At 48.2% G+C, this 22,265-nt stretch overlaps 9 protein-coding genes across 9 annotated transcripts; 4 read left to right on the top strand and 5 right to left on the bottom strand.

Moving 5' to 3' along the window:
• Positions 1-3,840: 3,840 nt before the first annotated feature.
• N7469_002250 (uncharacterized protein) lies at positions 3,841-5,942 on the top strand (the record flags this gene model as incomplete). The annotated part of the gene is made up of 4 exons (XM_056641170.1): positions 3,841-4,122; positions 4,206-4,223; positions 5,215-5,261; positions 5,369-5,942. 4 exons carry the CDS (start codon positions 3,841-3,843, stop codon positions 5,940-5,942), a joined length of 921 nt encoding a protein of 306 aa, XP_056503664.1.
• An 887-nt stretch (positions 5,943-6,829) lies between these two features.
• N7469_002249 (uncharacterized protein) lies at positions 6,830-7,382 on the bottom strand (the record flags this gene model as incomplete). Its single annotated transcript, XM_056641169.1, has 2 exons — positions 6,830-6,948; positions 7,001-7,382. The coding sequence occupies 2 exons, from the start codon at positions 7,380-7,382 to the stop codon at positions 6,830-6,832; spliced, it is 501 nt and encodes a 166-aa protein (XP_056503663.1).
• An 869-nt stretch (positions 7,383-8,251) lies between these two features.
• On the top strand, positions 8,252-8,857 carry N7469_002248 (uncharacterized protein; the record flags this gene model as incomplete). The annotated part of the gene is made up of 2 exons (XM_056641168.1): positions 8,252-8,577; positions 8,698-8,857. 2 exons carry the CDS (start codon positions 8,252-8,254, stop codon positions 8,855-8,857), a joined length of 486 nt encoding a protein of 161 aa, XP_056503662.1.
• A 925-nt stretch (positions 8,858-9,782) lies between these two features.
• Positions 9,783-10,544, bottom strand: N7469_002247 (uncharacterized protein; the record flags this gene model as incomplete). Its single annotated transcript, XM_056641167.1, has 2 exons — positions 9,783-10,295; positions 10,377-10,544. 2 exons carry the CDS (start codon positions 10,542-10,544, stop codon positions 9,783-9,785), a joined length of 681 nt encoding a protein of 226 aa, XP_056503661.1.
• Positions 10,545-12,636: 2,092 nt separating this feature from the next.
• On the top strand, positions 12,637-13,710 carry N7469_002246 (uncharacterized protein; the record flags this gene model as incomplete). Its single annotated transcript, XM_056641166.1, has 1 exon — positions 12,637-13,710. The coding sequence occupies one exon, from the start codon at positions 12,637-12,639 to the stop codon at positions 13,708-13,710; it is 1,074 nt and encodes a 357-aa protein (XP_056503660.1).
• Positions 13,711-14,703: 993 nt separating this feature from the next.
• N7469_002245 (uncharacterized protein) lies at positions 14,704-15,135 on the top strand (the record flags this gene model as incomplete). The annotated part of the gene is made up of 1 exon (XM_056641165.1): positions 14,704-15,135. One exon carries the CDS (start codon positions 14,704-14,706, stop codon positions 15,133-15,135), a length of 432 nt encoding a protein of 143 aa, XP_056503659.1.
• Positions 15,136-17,516: 2,381 nt separating this feature from the next.
• Positions 17,517-18,233, bottom strand: N7469_002244 (uncharacterized protein; the record flags this gene model as incomplete). Its single annotated transcript, XM_056641164.1, has 1 exon — positions 17,517-18,233. One exon carries the CDS (start codon positions 18,231-18,233, stop codon positions 17,517-17,519), a length of 717 nt encoding a protein of 238 aa, XP_056503658.1.
• Positions 18,234-19,558: 1,325 nt separating this feature from the next.
• N7469_002243 (uncharacterized protein) lies at positions 19,559-20,089 on the bottom strand (the record flags this gene model as incomplete). The annotated part of the gene is made up of 1 exon (XM_056641163.1): positions 19,559-20,089. The coding sequence occupies one exon, from the start codon at positions 20,087-20,089 to the stop codon at positions 19,559-19,561; it is 531 nt and encodes a 176-aa protein (XP_056503657.1).
• A 679-nt stretch (positions 20,090-20,768) lies between these two features.
• On the bottom strand, positions 20,769-22,255 carry N7469_002242 (patatin-like phospholipase family protein; the record flags this gene model as incomplete). The annotated part of the gene is made up of 4 exons (XM_056641162.1): positions 20,769-21,462; positions 21,515-21,541; positions 21,614-22,019; positions 22,093-22,255. 4 exons carry the CDS (start codon positions 22,253-22,255, stop codon positions 20,769-20,771), a joined length of 1,290 nt encoding a protein of 429 aa, XP_056503656.1.
• Between the last annotated feature and the right edge of the window lie 10 nt (positions 22,256-22,265).

Genomic DNA, 22,265 nt, shown 5'->3' with positions numbered 1-22,265 from the left:
TACGAAACCCAACAGGTCGAGAGTACTTCGAGCTGCACAATTTAAGCTGGACGTTGGTGACTGATTGAGGAAATGTGGCGGGGGAACCGTTTGGTCGTCCTGAAATCAAGACGACGAACTAAAGTTGGCGAGTTACATTTCATCCCTGAAATTTCGGAACCCAGCTGACCGCGTTGCCAGATCGCCGATTCGATGGTCGATTCTCCCCACCTATGGCATGCTGAATGCACCGAACGCTCCTCAGTGTCACTACGGGAGCGGACGCTCGCAGAAGCATGCCTCACGAAAGTCGTGATTTCTTTATGGTAGTCCGAAAGATACAAGTCGGTTTTCAATCAGATGGAGGAGTAAGGAAAAAAGACGTCCTTATTGCCTACGAACGTAGCCGCTAACACTAACGCGACGCTGGGAAAGGCGCGCGCGCCACGTGAATGCGCCGCGGGGCGACACGCGTCCGAAGGAGCCGCAGGCCGATCATTCGATCTCAGCCCGTTGACTTTGGCGACATGCCCATAAATTTGGAAGCTCCAGATATCCACTCGGGGTGAAAATGTAGGCAATTTTTGTATGATACGTCACAAAAACAACCGAGAAAAAGGCTCAGAGAGCCGCGCTGGTTGTGCCAAGGCAGCATAATGAACAAGATCTGTTGTTCCATCCAGGACAAATGAACGCCCGGTACTGGAATCGAACCCGTGCATCGTTTCAGGTACGCCATTTCGACTGGGCCAAAAAGGATTTCAGCCGCGGCGGGAAATTTTTGGCTTACTTATTCCCACATCATCATCACGGAGAACAGCAGCAGCCATATCCGAAGCCGACTTTTTCAGCGCCAGCAGCGTCGCTCATTCAGCCGTACCAGGAGGAAATAATACTTGGATAATACTTGGGAACGATGGATAGGTAACATTTCAACGTTTATAGAATCAGCTAGTGGTTTTTCTCGTATCGTGGTCCCTCTGGTACTTCGTCTCCAATCATGAATGGCCGGTGCGATCTAAAGATATATATCGTTTGTCGGTAAGCGGGCGTCAACGTTAGTTTGCGGTCATACATCCTACCCGGGAACAGTCCATCATTGAAAAACAGAAGATCAAATTCGATTTTAATAGATTGCTCCGCAAAGTAGACTCAGACGAATTGAGTACAGACAATATATTCTACAAATACATCCATCCTCATCCATGCATGCCTTCAGTCCACGCCGGTTAATTTGCGTGCAACTTGATTTGACTAAATGGTGTGCCACGTTGTCGTCAAAATAAAATTGTGCCAAAGACATTCGGTCGCCGTCCCATCTGTACCATCAAATTCATGTCGAAGTCTCAGTATTTTCTCGCCGCATATCGGTCTTCGCGTTGGTCCTGGGACCGCCGTGTTGAGGCAGGTGTTGATTACCGGTGGATACTTCACCGCTCAGCCCGGCCCGCCGCGTGTCAATGACCGTCGCCGACCATCACCGACCGTCAGCTTCATCAACGACCAGCAACGATTATTATGGCCCCAGCAAACCCAACGCCTCACGTCAACTCACCATGACCACGAGTCATGGTCCTCGTCATCAATCATCACCAAGTCCACACACTCATCATCACTCCAGCCAAGACAGAACTCTCACAAGGATGTTGATTACTCTGGATGGCAGCGGCATTCACCGGCAACGAACCACGCTGGCACATACCGCGTCAGCGCGCCCAATGTCCAAATTTACTACGCTATGTCGTATGAAGCGAGCGCTCAGTGTACAGGTTCCGGGAACGATTGAAGGCTACTGTACGTGCATTACGTGAATGGGATCTTGACCAAAGGAGATCGAAAGCTTGAAAAAGCCTGTTTGGATTTTCTTAATTCCTATCGGTTTCTGGGACAGGCCGAAGGCATGACACGAAGTCTGCTAGGAGGTTCTTGATTTCTATGGACATTGGGAGCAGGTCTTGGCTTCTTCGAGTCCCCTGAAGGACTCGAATACTAGTCTCTGACACCACGAAGAGGTGCCTGCTTGTCGCCAGAGGATCAGTGCGAGGACCGCGGCGCCACGGGTCGCCAGAACGAGCACACATTACAATCGCAGGGCTCATTGCTGCGAGGGAGAACTTGTTGACGCAGCACTCTCCTGCGGGTCTCAATTGGTAACGCAGCGTCCCCCTGCGAGACTTGATTTCGCAGATGTCCCTGCGGAGACTCTTGATTTCGCAGATGTCCCTGCGGAGACTCTTGATTTCGCAGATGTCCCTGCGGAGACTCTTGATCTCGCAGATGTCCCTGCGGAGACTCTTGATCTCGCAGATGTCCCTGCGGAGACTCTTGATTTCGCAGTTGTCCCTGCGGAGACTCTTGATCTCGCAGATGTCCCTGCGGAGACTCTTGATTTCGCAGTTGTCCCTGCGGAGACTCTTGATTTCGCAGTTGTCCCTGCGGAGACTCTTGATTTCGCAGATGTCCCTGCGGAGACTCTTGATCTCGCAGATGTCCCTGCGGAGACTCTTGATCTCGCAGATGTCCCTGCGGAGACTCTTGATTTCGCAGTTGTCCCTGCGAGGAACACTTGATTTCGCAGTTGTCCCTGCGAGGAACACTTGGTATCGCGGATCCTATCCCTGCGAGGCACACTTGGTATCGCGGAGCCTATCCCTGCGAGGCACACTTGGTAACGCGGAGCCTATCCCTGCGAGGAACACTTGGTAACGCGGATCCTATCCCTGCGAGGCACACTTGGTAACGCGGAGCCTATCCCTGCGAGGCACACTTGGTAACGCGGATCCTATCCCTGCGAGGCACACTTGGTAACGCGGAGCCTATCCCTGCGAGGAACACTTGGTAACGCGGATCCTATCCCTGCGAGGCACACTTGGTATCGCGGAGCCTATCCCTGCGAGGAACACTTGGTAACGCGGAGCCTATCCCGCGAAGAACACTCCAAGGCCTCGCGGCCACGGAGTGTGAAGAGGAAAATCCTGATCTTCTTCTCGACGGAAGATGAGCGCCTTTTATGCCAATCAAGTAGGGTCTGCGATAGCGACCACTTGCGTAAATCGTGGCAGACCCAATAGAGGGCGAGCGCTCCTTTTGCTGGGCGTTGAGGCGGTTGATCAACGTTGAAATAAGAAATTTTAGCGTTTCTGCAGAGGGCGGGTCGACTGCCCCACCTGGAACCGTGGCTGCCGAAGGTCCAGACTCGGCCAATCACTCGTTCAGTTAACGTGGTTGACCAGGTGAATAAGCTTTCAAATTAGCTGACAAGTTGAATGCCCGAATCTGTAGCGTGTGTCTGATCTTTTGTGACCGTAGCTGTCTCTGCATGCCTTAAACCCTGTCGATGCTTCCTTTCCCACCATGTTACCTGACGATGGCTGTTGAATTACACCTTAGATTGATGGTGACGATGTACAAGACCTCGTGGCAAGCGGCAGTATAGTGAAAGATGATTTTCCTGAAGCGTCTCGTCGTTTCACCCGTCCCGTGAGTGAAATTATGAGTCGGTCTTCTCAATGAAAGCCCAGAGGTCCATAGAGCCGTTAACCGGAAGTGATGTCTGCGACAGTGTGTAATCTACCGAGTGATGCGTCAAACTTGGTTGGACAATTCACAAGTGGCGAAGCATTTTCTCTCTACAGTGATGAATACGACTGTCTTCAACGTTCATGCCCATCGATCATTTCTGCGGTCAACATTGCCGGTGATAAACATGACTAATATCAAGTTCCTATGGATTTTCGGAAGACTCACAGCCATTTTACCCAATGGATATTCACTCGGAATTTCCCCCGAAAAGCAAACATTTCTTCACAAAGTCCTTTCAATTTTACTTTAAAACCTCTTCGCGTCGTCGAGAAAATTAAAATGGCAGAGCCTGCTTCTGAATCATCTGTTCCCAAACCCGACGATTTTCATTCTCAATTGCTCGAACTGCTAGAAGACGAAAGCTCGACAGAGGAAAGTTCTTGTGGAAAAGAAGCGATTTCACGCCGACATAGATCGTCTACCGCGAAGAAGATGATCAAAAATGGTAAACGAGCTGACAGAGACGATGAATCTGTGAACAGAGACGAGAAAGGCACTGTATCTAAGCCTTGGAGAAAAATGGAAGCCATTGACAGCTCATCATCCCGGCTACACAGACGTGTAAGTCATGCCAATGACAGTAAGCTCAAATATCCAGCTTTATTCTCTACCCTTAAGTGATCTTTACTAACGAATCATGTCAGCACCGACGATCGATTGAAGTAAGTGCACCAGATAAGCTTGTTTGAAGCCCAGAGGAAGGCTGACGGAGATATGCAGAGAACTGGAAAACAAGGCAATGAAGCGCCTACTGAAGAGGAAACTTGCATCTGAGATTGGCAACCTCAGAAAAGAGTTGGATGATGTGAAAAAGGTAGTTGCCTCTCTTCAGACATCTTTAGTTGAGCATCGCAAAAGAAAACGAGTCTCTTTTGAGGACAGTACCCGTTAAAGAGCTCAGGCATGTTTGATACGGTTATTGTCATTGCTGTCGATAGTTTGTTTGTACTAGTTATCAAGTGGAAGTATACTTGCTATCATCTCAGATAATATGTGTGTTGAACCTGAGGCTTGATGTGACGGTCTAGCGCTTGTAGTGTGGTTTTGCGAAAGAGATCATTTTGTTCTGCATCTAATAATTCACTTCAGCTGAGAAAAAGCTGCAATCTTTGGAGTTCTCGTCAAACATGCCTTCTCGCCGAAGCCTGTCACCTGTCGATTGAAGACGTCCTACGAACCCGTACATTACATCTGCCATCGTCTGAATAGGGTATCGGAACTAGCATCAAAAGACAAAGGGTAGATTAAACTACAAAGGATGCCTTAGACGCAAAAATAGCACCAATCGGGAGAGTTGCAGTACCTTTGGCGACTGCTTTCCCTCCACTCTCCTCTACCTCGAGGATGAATATTCCTCCTTCATAGCTCACCCGGTCCATGTGAGCCTCAACCAATGTTAGACCCAACGTCGCCCCGTCTGAATTACGCCAACTAACACACAAGAACCGAATTCTCTTGCCGAGCCATTCCCCAAATCTAGCCAAAAATGTTCCATCAATAAAATTAATCTCGACGTATCCGTCGTCGCGACAAGGCGTCGTCCAACCCCGATCGAGGCGTCGCTGCTGTTCAACTCTCATGGTCTCCACGATTGAACAGCTATCAGTAGATCCAAATATACCTCTGACAATCGATTGACTCCAATTGATTTAGGTCTTTGAAGCACTTCCTGGAACATTGCCAGGCGGGGAACGTCACATGTAGGTCTAAAACCAAGATCGTATGCCTTTGCTCAACGCCCTCAAGAGAGCTAATTGAGACTCTGTATCCAATGATCGGACTAGCTATAGTAACAATCCCTTTTCAGGCTCAATATCGGATCCTCCAAACCCTGCAACGGCGCCTCGAGTTTTGCTCTTTTCGATTCGTCCACCGATGGCTTCCATTGCAATCTCTGGCGGTTGGCTGGACGTGCCCCGAGGCGCTGGAACTTCATCGTCTTTGAATTTGTTACCAAACATCGATCGAGAATTTCCTGTGAGGGGGTTTGGAAAAACGTCGAATCTCTTCAGGATCTGCGTGACTTAGTCGCCAGCATCCGCCATGCGGCCGTTCATCGCTTGCCCCAAGACCGGGATAGTCTGCTTCAGATGAACCGTGCTGCCGTCAAATTTTGTCTCTGCGTGGGCGACGGTCCTGAAACAGAGAGACTTTGCCGTCTCTTCTGGTTCCTCCAGAAAATACTCCCGAAGTCCGGCGTGGCGCCAATTCCGACGGAGCAGAGGCAGTCACAGCAGATACAGCAGGTCACTCCAGCTCCACACAAACGTCGGAACACTCGGCCGAGTGAGTATTCCGACGGAATGGCTAAGCTAATAGGATGTGTCGAAATGGTTTTTGTAGCAGAAGTTGACCGGTTCTTGCAGACTGAACTTTTGTAAGGCACGGTTCACCGGCTGGAGTCTGTAATCTTTCCGGATTATTACTGAATTGACTTGCGAAGAGAACATGTGTAAAATCATTAAAGAGTTTGGTTCTTCAAAGTGTGTCCTTTTCCTTGCTCCGTTTGGGAGCGTATCGTTCATCCATGGTTTGCGCCTCCCCATGCTGGGTATTGCATCCAAAATATGACAGTGGTTGCAGCAGCGACATTTGAAAATCACCTTTGCCCGGTCTTCTGTTCATGTTGCCCAGTTTTGTTAGCACGGCGATGACCAAGGCATCTCGTGCCGTTGGACCAACGCTTCCTTTTTAGTTGCACCAAAAAAAAAAACACGTAGACCGGATTACTACTACCGAGTTCTGGCTATGAATTCTTCGCCGTCGGAGTCCGTGGATGTGCAAGTTGTACCCCAGTAATCTGCTAGATTGATATCTATCATCAATATTCAATAGATGATGGCGACAGCCATCGAAAAATAAGGCCTGCTCGATTGTTATACTGAAGAGCTAATCTGGTCACACCTCCTCCAGTGGCCAGACTATCAGCTGAAGAAAAATTGAAATTGGCTAGAGATTCAAAGTTAAGGATACATCATGTCCAAACATAAATCCGTATCAAAAGCCGCGAGCGGTAACCGCTGATCGTGCAATTTGGCCCTAGTCGGGTGGTCCTTGACCGCGCTCAGCTCAGAACGGCAGCGCGCTCTTCACACAGATTAGAGCCACAAGTCTCTCACCATACTCACCCCTACAGCAGCTTCCTGGTCGGTTCTGGCTCGCTGGAATATAATATGTACCCGAAAGGAATACCGCTGCCACCTCGACGCTACCCTCTTCCCGCACAAGATACCACCCCTTCGTCTGAAATTGCATCAACCCCGGATCTTCATTGTCGGTGAAGGAAGAGCCCTTTGGTTGCACAGATGCGATGCACACAGTCCCAGAGCACAGACCTGGACTGAAACCCCTGCGGCGGGGGATACTCAGGCGCGGGTGTAGTGTAGACTAGATCACAGGAGGTTAGCATGAGCAGCCCACAAAGGAAGTGCCACCTTACCGGACGGAGTTTCTTCTGTGGGAGATTTGCTTGTCGGAGAGATCGGCCCTTCCGACGGGATTTTTTGAAGCCACTGGTCGATATTATCATCCTTGGCTTTCGAGAGTGATGCGAAGCCCTTTCTGGGCCCTCCAAGCCGTCGAAGGCGTCGTTGCCGCTTCTGATCCTTGCGCTGCGCTGACGCCTTTGCACGAGCGAGACGTCGTTTTCGGAGGATGTGGTATTTCTTCCCCCGGATCGAATCGATTCTCCGTCTGATGCCAAGTTCCTCATAATACGCCTCAGCACGGGCTTCCCAAGAAAGCTCGCGGTGAGCATCCAGCCAGGGAAGAAGATTATCCTCCTCCCATTGTGGCCAGTTCTGTGAACTATGCTGAGACATTTAATGAACAAGGAGCGGTGAAAGATTGAGCACAGGTCGATTTGTGAGCCTTTGGGAAGGAAAAGCAATCCCAAAGAGAACGGATATGTTGGCGTTTAATTCTTCGGCATCTCACAAAAGCGACCGCTGTGAAGAGACGAATACTGGCCATAGACTCGTAAAATATAACTCAACGGTTCCTCGGCATCATTGGCGATCTCAGGGACTGGACAATGAAACGATGGATAAATGTAACCTTTCAGAAACACGGTTGAACGAGCATTGGCCCAAGGTTACGTTTGTAAACTCTGAATCCTCATTCATCTGCGGTGTTTAGTGTTGTTCAACGATGCTCAACTTTTGTTTTTGTTTCCCAACAAGTTCACCGGAAGGACTGGTTATGGGTTGCGAGATTGAAAAAACAATTTGGTCTCATGCGTATATCACATCACCTGGTTTACACCATTTGACGTTGCGATTCAACTACGGCGCCCTGGTGTTTAGCCCCGTTGGTGATAGTTGGTCAACAATTACTTTGTTGAACTATGTCTACAGTATTCAGTTGAGCAATGAGAGTGAATCATGAATCGACCCAGTATTATGACTTCATTGTCAGTATCGACTACGCATACGATCTTTGGCTTCAATAGCGACATCGGAAGGTTGAATACGGTTAGACGCTAAAATGACTACGGTTGGAATAGAGTTTCGGATACGGACAGCGTAGATCGGCGGGGCGAGATCTTCCTCTCGGTCCACATGCCGTTGACCGCTCTGGCATGATTCACAGTCTGCTACTACAAAGCCTCGTCTGTCCTCTCAATGCCATCTCCTTATCTGAAAGGAACCCGTGAGAGCAGATCGCGTGTCTACTTGTTGCAAGTCTATCCATGCCTTCTACTGAACAAAGACCATCACTTTTCAATGTCCGACGAACCTTTCGAAGCGGACTGAAACGCGCATTGTCTCTATCATCCTCCGAAACGAGCAACGGAGGCAGAACGAAAAGATTCAGAGTATATGCTCCCAGCAAAGACGGGTCATGTTACGAAACAGCATCGGACGGAAGTTTTGAAAAGGAATCTAACAAGCAGAGCAATTACCATTGGCGACCTTGGGAGATACAGTCCGAGGATAAGATAGATCGGCCGAGAACTTCAGACCAGGTTGACCCGCCCGAGGGTTATGGCCTGGTTGCACTGGAATGCGTCTCTGAGTGAGTATCGAGACCCGACATGCTTGGATTGCTATTAACGCATCCAAGTCTAGATGCCCGAATGCAGTAAGTCGTTTGCTATACAGCGAGACTAAAACATTTACTGAGGTAATGATGCAGATTTCTGGAGAGGGCTATAAGCCATCATGATGCCGGGTATGAAAAGATCCTCGCCAATCTGGCCGACATATTTAGCCGACTAGCTGCCTTGGAGGCTCACGTGAAAGATTCGGACAAGAAGGAAGCCATGGCGTTGGAAAAGAATCGAATGAAGGAATGACTACCGCCATCAACTTTGTACCGATTTATTGTCTAAACGCTTGTTGGACGGCGATCATGCTATTTCCTACCCGCGCTGTGTTATATCCCAGTGTCGGCACAATCTGATTACCGTTAATTCTATGATGTATGGACACGTTGAGAATTTGACTGGAGCGATTTTCCTAGGTTGGCAATTCCTGCTTGCCATAGCCTGTGTATATTTGTGACGGGTAAAGCAAAACGGCACCTATCTCGCGATTTCTCATCTTCTCATTTCTAATTACCAGAATAACCATAGAAGCACGTGCTTGAGTAGACCATATATGATCACATTAAATGCTTATAGTACCAGGGTGGACTATTCTAGGCTCCACGACCTTCAAGCCTTTCAGTTTGCATCTTCGAGATAAAGTCCTATTTGTTCTAGAACATTACTACCTTTTGGATAGGCGCATCAATCCCAGAGGGAAAGACCAGTCGGTCAAGTCGGTGAGAATGAAGTGGGGACTAAGATTATGATTTCCGATCGAGCTTTCCGTGGTTCAGTCAAATGCTTCGTACTGTTGTGCAAACAAACTACACGGCCACTACGCGCATAGGTAGACAGACACGGTTCCCTGGGAAACGAAAGGGTAGACCCGATTGAAGCCATGGAACCAAGGAAGGTCGACGATACGACTCGTAGTACTCTCCAATCGGCCCTACTCGGCAGCGAACAAAAGAAAATTGATTTCATTGACAAATTGTCGGCAAAACGAGCTAGGTCCTATCGTTCATGCTATGGTAGAAATAAATCTTTTCAGTACTTTTAAATTTTACCCGTATAATTTATCGACCACGTGATTCACCAACTTTCTATGCCTTTCGCCCTGTCGATCCTTAAGCATACGATTCCTGATGATTCACCGAGCCCGACACGTGTGGATCAAACAGTGGCGGGTTGCTTAATCCGGAGAATCCGGGAGCGCAGCCGGGTCCGTTGCTCCGACGGGACCACCGTGGGCGGGCCAATTGCCGTTGAGTACTTCCGTACTGGGCAGGAAAGATGCCAGTCGTTTGTTCTGAAGAGTATCGATCAGGTTCCCGAAATGGGTTGCAGCCGAAATGAGCTCGCCATGTGTCTGATGCAGGACTGGCTGTATATCGTCCCATGCCACCTGGTCCTGCATTGTGGTATTTGTAGACTCCAGCTGCTGCTGCAGTTGCGAAATTTCCTTTGTAAGTCGCTCGGCCTCGGCAACTGCTGTTTCCTTTTCGGAATTGGCTTTCAGAGCGTTCGATGCTTCTCGGGCATTTTCATCCCGGAGTTCTTGAACAAGTTGGGCAATGCTGGCTTTGTCAGCCTCTTGCTCTGCGACCACCTTCTGGTACTTTTCTGCACAGCGATCGATAATATCAAAGCACTTGCGATGGGAAGACTCAAGGCGCCTTTTCTTGGACCGTTTCACGGAGCTTTTCTAGTATCACGTTAGCAAATGCTATTGGAACTTTCATGATCTCACCATCGTATTGTTAGGCGATGAGGTAATCAAACCTACACTTATTCTGCTCGCGGTCGGGCTTAAAGAGACAGAGTCGGTATCAGATTCCGAGATGGTCGATCGGACCGAGCGGCGCGATGAGTTTCCTGATACACCAGTGCGTGGTTTATACCTGCTGGAATCCCTGCTAGTATGGCTTCGAGAATGCCTAGCACTGTTTGCCATTGCGCAGCTATTAGGAGTTGAGAGAAATTGAACATGATCGGCTGCAAATCTTCCCAACCACATATTTATAGAGGCTCTGTGGAGACCAAGGCAGGAGCTGCAATAAAATGTGAAACGAACTATCCGCCCTTCAGAATAATTTTGATGGCACTCACATAGTATCGCGAGGAAATCAGAATGCCCCAGACTTCGCGGGACAAGTGGAGCCGCACAAAACGGCAACGATCGTCGTGGAGTACATGATCGTCCGGCCCGCATAAAGTGGTCGATCTTGCTACACTGCCGGAATTCACTGCCTAAAAACACTGCCTGTCGTCTGATCAATTAGGATCGCCGTATTTGACTCTGCTGTAATATTTGATGCTTTCGATGAATGGTAATATCTCCGCTCGGAAGATTTTCACTCCAAATAACCCCTGATGCAAAAAACATGAAATTCTCAAGAAATTGTGACTCAAAAACTACTGAAAAGCTTGTGGATATGATTGGTACTGAAAATAAGAGGATACGTAAACAAATGAGGTGGAGCCAGGGGAGTTACCTGAGCAACCTGACTCTCAAGAGAGAACAATGGTTTGATAGGGGCAGTCATCCATTGAGGTCCAGGCATCCCGGTGTGTGATTCAGGCAAAGCCCGCTGATATTACAGCCAATGGCTTCGTGTTCATATCTGACCTGAATGAAACAATGAATATCATGTAATAGGGTTGCACCGGGAGACTGGAGAATTGTAGGAGCGTAGCATTCATATTGAAACACGACGTTCTATGGTTAATGTATTTGGACTTACTCGTCGTCGCCTCGCAAAATCACTCGCAAAACAGGCCAATCAGTTCAGGCAATGGTCTTGAGCTCTGCAATTTGTAGACTTCCTGATGAGATCCACGGTATACTGCGCCTCGGTGTGTGAAAAGGGTGCTTCCACTTCAAGGTTAATTAGTCTGACTTTCTGGTCAACGGCTACCCTGTGGAAAGGCGACGAAGCTGCGCCCTCTTCCTATAAATTGCCATGACCATATCTTCTGAGAGAACTCGAATATATTTCTGGGCTTACATATATTGGGATAGTGATTGATTGCACGCGCTACACAACCGAATGACGGAATCGGATATTGTCGGAGTGAACTCCTGTAGTGATACATCATATACAATTGCATCTTGACTCGGTCGAAATCTAAAAAAATATTCCTGAGTCATGGCTGTTTTCGGTTTACGGTTCTTGGGAACCCGACGAAAGCCAAACTTTGGAGGTCCACTCGAAACCACGGCTTTCAGACCCCTGGGCGCTTAAAACCTTTTTCTAGATTCTATGAATGTATAGTACACAGTACAATTAGAGCTATGCACTCTATTGATACTGATCGTCGTATAGCACCAACGAGGTTCAGACGACGGATAATCGGAAATATCGCTTAGGACGCTCTTCAAAGCCTTCTCATTACTCTAACGGGTGGCGTGGGGTTGAATGCATAGAAATACTCGGCGCTTTAGAGCCCAATATAAGTGGATTATGTGCTAATGGCGATGAAATCTTCTGGATCACCCAAGTTGGGCTGTAGGTGAGACGGATATATCAGAGAACAAGCATATATTATAGCTTGAGTGTGTGGTCGCTAACCAAATATGGTACGCTTTTGCCCGATTGTGTGGTGTGGCAAGCCTCAAGCATCCGCCATTCGTCAGGAAAAGAAATAGCTCCTGGGATGGATCTTGTCCTGGTTCTCGTAAGTCTCATCCAAGGTACTTCCCACAGCAACCAAATTATGACTTATTTGAGTAACAAGTCAAGCGCTCGAAGGTACGAAGATAAGATCGACAATCGGCGGTTGCTGATAGAGACCATGGAACAAACTTTTCAGTTAACCGCCGGCCGACCCATTGTCTCCCAGGAGATGAATTTATTGTCACCGATAAATAGAGTCTAAGCTGTTCTAGAGCTGCCAGGATACTAGAGGCCCCATTAATATGATATCACGATAGGAGACTCTGCTCCTATCCTCGCTTTGCAGAGAAGTTCGATCACTTATAACCAGCAAGCCGACACGCCCAGCAGAACCATCTTCATCCCACTAAGTTGCAATCCTATATCACTATGGACACCACAGTTGCACGCTTACCACCCGCAGTGGGTGCTCTCCTCATGGAAAACATTGGTATCGTTCAAATAGTATCAATGTTCTCCATTGGTGCCTACAATGCACTGGAGACCGGGTTGGTCACCTTCGACGCCCTCCCGAAACATCGTGGCTTGTATTTCTGGAGTATGCAAGCCGCCTCCTGGGGGATTCTTGTGCATGCTATTCCCGCTATGGCTCGATTTATCTCTCAATCTTCCAACCTGGCGACGTCCATCCCTTTCATGCTTGGATGGTATGCCATGGTGACTGGCCATGCGGTTGTGCTGTACTCGCGGCTCCATCTGATTGCATTCATCAGATTCAATCCCCGATGGGTATTGTGGATGATTATCATGAACGCTGTTGCTCTACATGTCCCAATGACCGTCTTGTTCTTTAGCGTCAGCAACGGGCAACCTGGATTTGCTCGGCCCGCTGCAGTTTTTGATCGGATTCAATTGATCGGATTCTGCATTCAAGAGCTTGTCATCTACAGTCTTTACATCTATTGCACTTCATTCCTCTTTAAAGTCAGCCCCGCCGTGTCAAGGCCTGGCAGACGCAAAGTGCTCATCCATACGATCTGCGTCAATGCCTTTGTCGTGTTCATGAATATTCTGCTTATTGTGACAGAATTCAAGCTCCACTACATCCAGGTCAGCTTCAAGACGGTGGTGTACAGCATCAAGCTCAAGCTGGAGTTCTCTGTTTTGAACCGACTCAGTTCATATTTTTTTACTCCAGTCTCCCTCCAGGTTCCAGAGCCAAAGCAGGACGATACGAATGCGTCCAGCGCGAGGTTGACCCATTCGAGGTTGTCCGGCGGGATGCGAAACGAGTCCACACGGTCTAACGGGGCTCAAGAGCAGCAAAACAGTGAAGGATCACCAAATGGGACGTCGATTGAGAGTTATGACCCCATAGACGTCATTTACCCTCTGCCCAGCCTCACAGAAGATTGTCAAGTTCATGTTTCCAGCGACTGGTCGGGCCAGACGAGCGAGCTGGAGCTTACACGATCGTGTGTCTCGGCAAAGTCTGATGTTTGATTGTTTGCTGGCTAAGGCGTGACGTTGAAGCAGCTCATAGAGCCTTGGGGATGAACGTATACGCTAGAACGGTCTGCCAAATTAGAGTCACATTTACAGACTCGGGCAAAATAAAACCTCGTTTGGCTTCTTGTGATTCCTTTTGTTGAACGGAGGCACAAAAGGGAATGAATGAACAGAAGACGCTATGTATTATAAAGGTGCTATCTCAGAATTAGAGTTACATGGATTAGCGTACACAAGACAGTATGTCTTAGTATGAAATGCACAGAAACCAATTTCGCTGTAGTTATTCTTCTGTAGTTGAAATACTAATTCTAATGTAAGACAACACTAGATTAAATAAACTGAGAATACTCAATCCTCCTTAAGCCGAAGCCGAAGAATGTACGAATCCCAATTTTCTACTCTAGATTATCAAAACCCTTGTGCTGAGCAATTTACCATCTATATGTGCAAGCCAGTATTTTCACAGAAGTATAGTTCTTGACTGGTACATTTGCATGTATACTTCCTGTGCGATCTTCGGTAGACCTAAATATGCTTCGCGCTTCGCCCCTCGCCTTGTAAGGGCTGTCTGGGTAGCCACAGCCCATAGAAATTTTGTTATTGGCTTCAACCGATAAGGAATATTAATCAGGAAGGAAGAAAATAGAAAAGTCAGAAAATATAGGCCGCGCTTGATCCAACCATAAGACAAGAAATAAAATGGCTATCATTGTAGACCAAAAAACTTAAGGCAGCGAGACTAAATCCCTTTGATTTGAATTTGCATCATATTTTTGTGTGGCTTAGAGAGTCGGCTCAGTTGACACTTCCTGCATAATGTATAATGAGGGTAGTGAAAGAGCGGAATACTGATACCTGGGCATCATCTTTCTGGTATATGACTTTCTCATGAGTTTACAGCAACACCGGCTGAATATAAATACTCTACAAACTGCCAGGTAGTTTTGATCTTCACATCTCGACAAGACTATCTTCACTACCATCATGGCGCCATGCACCCGGAAGACTTGCTATGCTAAGGCGTGCGTCAAGCCTGAGAAAATCCCTCGATCATGTGGCCGTTCCGCTTCTCCACGAAAGGCCAAAGTGGCCCAGACACACTCGGACATACGACTTACGAGCTCTCCATATCGCCATCCAAGCCCCACCGACTTTGAACAACCGAAAACGATTCTTCGGATGCGAATTCGCCAAGGTCCTTGTGGCTCTCACGTGTCATTGGTGACCAGGCCATTCAATACCAGTGACAGGAAAGGTCCCGTCAGCGATGCTGGAAAGAGGAAGCCCGTTTTGGGATTGTGCAATGACCGTGCAAGTTGGATTCGGCGGCTTCGCTCCAAGCCTCACAGGCATGCTGAACTTGCTGAACTTGCAAGATCCTGCGTGTCTGACACTCAGACTAACATGAAATTGTGACGGGTGACGTGATAAAATAGAGACCTTTCAGCATGTACCTTCTCTGCCTCGGTCTTCAGCTCTTCAATTGAGAAAATTAGATGGATTTCTCATTCATAGCTTGGTACAGTACATATCGTAGCCTAAAATATTTATCTAAAAGCTATTCCTAATAGAGAAAGAATGAGAGAGAGAAGGATAGTCGAAATGAAAGATATAGCCTGGGCTAAGATCCTTGCTGTGACAGCGTGCAAAGTGACAATACCAATTTTTATGTAATAAAGAGCCCAAAGAGCGCCCATTTATGCGCTAAGGCGACTTTACATATCCTCTTGATGAGTATATGAATTATTGTATACTGGCTCCTAAACCATGACTTCCGAAAAATTCGCTTACTAACAATGTCCTATGAATCATAGGCTATGATTTTCTAGCACGAGAACCTGGAATGACCGCCACAAAAGATAACTCGACTCTTCTTAATCTTCTCATGTTTATGATATGTTTATTTTATCACCAGAACTTGAGAATATTTAATCTATTCTAGCTGCCTGAAAACTAAGCCTTCATCGATTGACTCAGACTAGATCCATAGTAGTCTGCATACGTTCCTTCCATTCAAGGATGGAATGCAGGTAGATCGCCCATGTAGTAATGATAATCAGCTGAATCTAAGCGGTGTTAATACATTTATCTTTCAGTTAGATGTGGAAGATGTACCTCACTTGCGTTGATCCATAACTTCGAGACTGTACCGAAAATCGCCACCGCAAGTAGCAGAGTTGTCATCAAAGATAAGTGGACAGAAATGTACTGAAGAAGCTTTCGAGTATTAGTTGCGGAGCTGGATAGCCACCAGTACCAGGCCACCACGCCAAGGTGATCCAGAAAAAGAAGGAAGAGGTTGGCACAATGGATACGGTGTATGACGAATGTGCCGGTGAACGTGAACAAGAACTTCGCGGCCGTAGAAACCAAGGCATATAGAAGACATGCAACACACACAGAGCGTGGTATATTTGGATTGCTTCGCTGCTGAAAATTAAGACGTATAAACTGGTATGGAGTTAGCTTCGATCAAGTCTGTGTCCAAACCTTGAGCCTTACAGTCTGCAATGGCGGGAAAGCCGAAATAACTCCCAGAAGAGCTGGATTCCACCCGGGACATTTCTTACTCCAGAAACACCCTGTCAATGCGGCTGAAAAAAGTAAGGATAAACTGCATAAAACCAAGTCAATTCTGTAAGCCGACCAAGCTGACTTGAGTTTCCACAAGAGAATTAGTCGAGCAAAAATGAGAAAGAGAAGAAAGGTTATCAGAATAGATGATGTGAGGTTGTCAGAAGACATGCCAGAAGAACTGGATATGCAAGCGTACCCGACGTGGAAAGATTCAGAGAACAATCTGAAGCTTCTTATACCATCACGTCGGCCGGATCACAGAGGGTAACTCAAGAAGCTCCAGATAAGTGGAAATGGAGCCTTCATTAAAGGTGCAGACGTACCGTATCAAAATGAGTACTCGATGAGGATTCCATAACCTTGTTTACAAACGAAGGCTTTGTTGCTTTTTTTGAAAATGAGGCCTTACAAAAAGAGGTAATATTTGGACGAAATCTGCTTCGCATCAGTAAATGGACAACGCATAGTGTAGAGGCCCTGAAGCGCATAGATAGTCAAAGGTCAAAGTCGTGGATACCACCGAGGTAATGAGCGTCATACCTGAGAAGCAAAATCAGGATCCCAGAGTTGAATGTGCCAGTTTACCATTTCATTTCATAGCTGCTCATATGTTGGCGTCTTTTCGAGGAGTCTCTGAGCGCACAGAGATGTTTGGCGATTTCCAGGGACCTAAAGGATCTTTGCATTTCCAGATAGAAAACGTTTTCGGTCAGAATCAATTTCGTACAAATCGGAAAAGAACCTGCTGTCTTATTCTCAAATAGCTTTGGGTAATCGGAAAGTACTTCGATAATCCGCCAGCACCCTCAAGAAGGCCATGTGCGCAAATCTACATATTTGAGGAAACCCAAAAACAACAGAGGCCTGATAGGTCATGGTTGCCAAAGCTACATACAAATCGTAGGATTTGGAGTGATATTCGCCTTTTCTTCCCACGCTGATCACGAGCAGTCCATTCTCCTCTTCAACTCTGCCTGAAGCCCAGGCTACAAGACCAGCAAATATTTTATGTATCTTACAGAAGGAATTCAGGTTCAATCTGGAATACACCTCGTAGAATATATATATAATACTCAGAAAAAGTCGAGGAGACGGGCAAGTCAACTTATTATCCAATTGAGAAGCAGAAAGGGAAGGGTGGAGCCCAGATATACCGGTAATTGATAGACCCGAACCACAGCTTTCTTCCTAGCGAACGTCAGGTTAATTACAAGAGAATTTCAATGCAGATGATCAATGGCCGCTTCAAGGACAGACTTGGAAAATTTCACGAGACACCATGTCCAGATCAGACGTGCCCCGTGTAGACTTGGACGCCAATCCCTAACAATTTCCATACGCTCGAGCGGCCGAAGAATATAGAGAGCCGCTCCCAGAATGCCTCCAATCATCAACCGACCAAAAGAAACAGCCACTGTCAAATGGGATGGCACTGAATTTGGTTCTGCATACGCATGAATAGTGGGAATCAAAGCTAGCAAGCCGACTGATGTGACTTGGAGAGATCCTGGACGAAACGCAGCCTTCGTGGTCTTCCCATAGGACAGGCATTCCCAAGTATCCCCTATTGCAACCATCGTGAACGTCAAAGCGTACCAAATTTGAAGTACCATTTGACCTCGAAACAAGAAATATATGGTTGGCAAAGTGGTGGTCCAAAGGAGGAAAATACAATCGACATGGCCAGTCTTGTGCTCCTTTCTTTCCCCATCGCTTTGGAATCCAGAAAGCGCATCACGGTGGATGAGATTCACATACCAGAGTGTGATTCCAACTCCAAAGCCGACCACTACGACAGCGCCAGGAATGTGTTCTGCAGTGGAGGGGAAATGAAACACCAAGGGCTGTAATGCATAGAAGATGAAGTATAAAAAGCCAAAGGCGCCTATGGTCGTCTCCAAGACACAATCACGGGCATTCTGGGGATGAGATAACATGATTTAGGGAGCGTGGAAGCGTCGACACAATTGTATATCATGAAAGGCATGAGTGGGAAGAGGAACTATTTTAAATCAGGGATTGAAGGAGGCCAGGCCATTCTGCGCTTCAGATGGCGTTGACCGACTACTGACTGTTGATCACCATTTCTCCAGGAACAGGCTCATTCATCACAAGGTCAGAAATATGGCTGTTGCCCCCATTATATAAAACAGGCCCATCAGGAAGCATGCTGCATTGACGGGAAATCTACTACACATATGTGTTACTGGCTTCGACAGAATTACCAGACGCCCCCAACGCCGACCCCAAGCAATTGAAATAATGAATAAGGTAGTGCAATTGGAGCGACAAATCAGTCGACAACGCGCAGAGAACGCCTATTACCGTGATTGTTACTCCTTGTTTAAATTCCTTCAACGTGCTACAGAGCATACAATTCGTGACTTGCGACAACTTTACGAGTCAAATCCGCTAGGTACCTCGAACTATTCTACCCATCAAAGGTTGTGGTCCCTACAAAACATCATCTTCAGTATTATCGAAAAATCTTGCGAGTCAGAAGCCGGGCTGGATGACTTGTGTCCTCTCGACCCAGCACACTCGGCAACGGCAGTATTGGAGCCAATCAGAAGAACGTACGCAGAGCCAGAGGGCTTTCGGAGCACATTCGAAGTAGCAGATGCGGTGGATCCTGGGTCTCAACAGTCCACAAGAACAGAAAGAAGAGAAAGAAAGGACAAAAGGCAACGGGATGCTGCCCTAGGAAAGGAATGACTATCCGTCTGATCAGCGGTATTGCCGGATCTCGGCAGCCGGGTCGTACACGTCGTCTCCGAAGATTCGTGCAAATGACGCTCGCGAGTCGAGATCAACGCACGGTTCAGATATGGACAAAATTTGATTGCTGTTGTCACTTCACGGAACCAATGTGCGGGATGATAGCGCATGCTTGAGATTGAGGTTGCTGCCCGAAGCTGTGCACAGAATCCAGCAATGCCATGCAAGAACATTGGACTCACAACTTAAGGAAAATGAACGAACTGATTTTGGATATCAATGATTTACCTACACGTGCCAGGATCCATATATCACGCCCGCGAGCTTAGGAATAGTTTCATGTTTCTTTCCCAGTGAAGCTAGATCAGATTGATTCTCAAACTACGTATACATGCTCACCAACATTCTGGCCGTACAGAACCCCGGTAGCCCCCAGAGAACATGCCTGCCAAAGATATAATTGATGGAGGTTTCGTCACGGATGGACCGCTTCAGAAACAATGTTTAGCTTCCCTATAACGAAGATGGCTGCCCGCTAGAGCGGTCAAAGCCACTCCGGGGCTGATTGATGCGTGGCACGAATATCCCATTGTCGCTTCCATTTCTGTTCGGCCTTTTCTTCTTCCTCTCGTGATCTGTCAAGAGCCGCTTGCAAGAGAATAATCGTCCGAATTAAGCGTGGGTCCTTCCACGGTCCCTTTCCCGGATTGAAATGGTACTGCAATGCTAAGCCTTGGGTGGCGTCCAGACTCTTCGCAATCAGCTGATGAAAAGCCTGAAAACATTCGCGGTAAAAGTCGTTCTCGTGGCCCTGTTGTATTTTCTGCCGTAGCTTTTGGCTGATCAGTTCAGAGCATGGCATGCTTCCTTGACTCTTGGAACTCTGGAGGCGCGAACGTGTCATCTCCAGCGCCATCGTAGATCCATGCGCCATGGCAATTTGATGATTGAGTGCGTTGGGTTCCGGCATAGATAGGCTGAGCAAAGGAATCAGATCGACCGGGTCGGCGTGTTTCGCTTCATCAGGGGTTCGACTGTAGATGCTCGGGCTGTTCTCACGAAAATTGACTGACATCCTGGCGATCGTAGACCGTATGTCATCTCAAACAAGGGCCCCAAGTGGGAAATATGCCCTTAAATAGAGCAATCATACTGTAGCTTTGTCCCATTTGATTTCATGATCGAGGGAAACATCTCAGGTACATTACTACGGCTGACACTGGGGATGAACGGCCGCCCCGGATCACCATGACATTACAGGGCCATGGATGATCTCCAACACGGTGCAAGCCGGACGTTGATCGATTGACGGTCATTGAACCCGCACAAATCTAAGTTTTATTCCGCAAGATCATCTCCTGGTCTAGGCTAAAGAGAAAGAAAACTACGTACGCCAAGCCCAGCTAAGCATCTAGAGAAGAAGGGACCGAGGAACTGCTGGACTCTAATGATGCGCCTACGCCTCTCGCCACGAACGAGGAAACCTTGTATGCAAAAATACACGCACGTTCCATTACTCTACTGCCGTGGCCTTTTAGGGTGAACCGGTTCGGAAAAACGGACTGATCGTTTTTTGCCCTGATAACAGGGGCATAGCCGGCGTGAGGGCCAGGCGAAAACCCGGTGATCCGCACGCCCAAAGGGGGTCATCGCCTGTTGGCGCTCGAGTAGCTCCCGCATAGATGTTGGGAAGCCCCCCTATGCTCTCACAGAATATGCCATTGACGATTTGGATTGATATCCGCTCGTCAAGACTATGCAGTGGGAAGGCAACACGCTTCCGGAAGTACCCACAGGAGGAGCAACAATCTAGGGGGGTCTACACGGCCCAAGTCCGCACTCGAACCGGCCTGAAACCATGCACCAGGAAACTCGACCAGTACGCGCTGGAGGATCGCGGCAGCACCTGGCCGTGCACAGAGGATCGATCCTCGGCAATAAAACCCAGCGTGGCTTCGCACAGGCGTTTCATCCAACTCGAAGAAAAACATTGCCGACGCAAGAATGACCCGGACGAGATCATCGGGCACTTCGAAGGTCATGTCGGTCAACGTGTCCAACGAGCTGGCATCGTCCAACTTTGGGATTGGGCCGCGGATCTCATGGTCAAGCCGGAATACGTCCGGCTTGGTACGATGCGGCAGATAGTTCAGCGCCTCAAAGAATCCCTGTTCTCCATCCATCAAAGGGGAAAACATCAGGGCCCGGAGAAGGCGCGACAGAGCACCGTTTTGCACCCTACTATGCCGCCCCGTGGCAGGACCCGGGCCGGAAGAGGATCGGCCAGTGCCGACGGAAAGAAGGAGATCGTGTCGGTCTGCCAGCGGCCAAACAATCCCCGACTCGCGCAAAGCGATCGACAAAGGATTGTTTGCGCGGACCCCACCATCTTGCAACGACCCCAATTCGTGTATGTCTGGGGTTGACAACTTTTTGGCCTCAAAATAACTTGGAGCGATTAGCTTCAGCGGATCCGACAGCGATGGGGAGAACAACTTACAAGGGTGCTGCAACGCTCGAGTATGCCCTGTCACGAGATCAAGGTTGTCAGCAACGGCGACCGGAGAGGCGAAAATACACGCATCCTAGTTACACTTACGCATCCTTTAACCTTGGGTTTTCCTGTCCATTGCGAGGAAATACAAAAGAATAGGCCGCTTGTGCGGGGCGCCGGCCTACTCCCCGATAGTTGGCTATCACGCATGCCTTTCCGTCCGACGTACGGCTTGTTACAATAGCCACTCGACAGCCCGACGGGCTCACTCTCGGAACGTCAAAGGCACGGCGTTCGGGTCCGATCGCCTCGCGCAGGATCTGCGACAGTCGGTGCGAATTATACAGTCCACTGGAAGTCAGATTGAATGCCGCGGCAAGCCACTGCACGGGGCGCGGGATGGCAGACTTGCACGCAGGGTGGAATATTTTGCGCGCTAACTTTGGGAACCTACGGAAGCAAGAATCAGCCGACACGCCATTGACAAAGAGATCAATGGCTGACAGTGCCCCTAAAAACAGCTATTAGCAGTCGGGTCCACGCGCTGATTCGGATTACCATTGCGAAGCATCATGCGAACTTACCGACGCTCGTTCCGATGCAGTAGTCCGGCAAAGATCCAATCGGTATCCCGATACGTCTTTCCAAAGCACAGAGGAGACCCAACTGGACGAGACCTCGGACGCCTCCTCCGTCTAGACTGAGGATCACGGGGCGTTTGGTCGGAGGAAGTTGGCGAATGACCATATTGCACTCG

This window comes from Penicillium citrinum (assembly GCF_028827155.1).
Source record: "Penicillium citrinum strain IBT 23319 chromosome Unknown utg000002l:1.0-3833315.0:1.0-3834789.0, whole genome shotgun sequence".
Taxonomy (NCBI): Eukaryota; Fungi; Ascomycota; class Eurotiomycetes; order Eurotiales; family Aspergillaceae; genus Penicillium; species Penicillium citrinum.
This window is presented reverse-complemented; position numbering and strand designations above follow the sequence as displayed.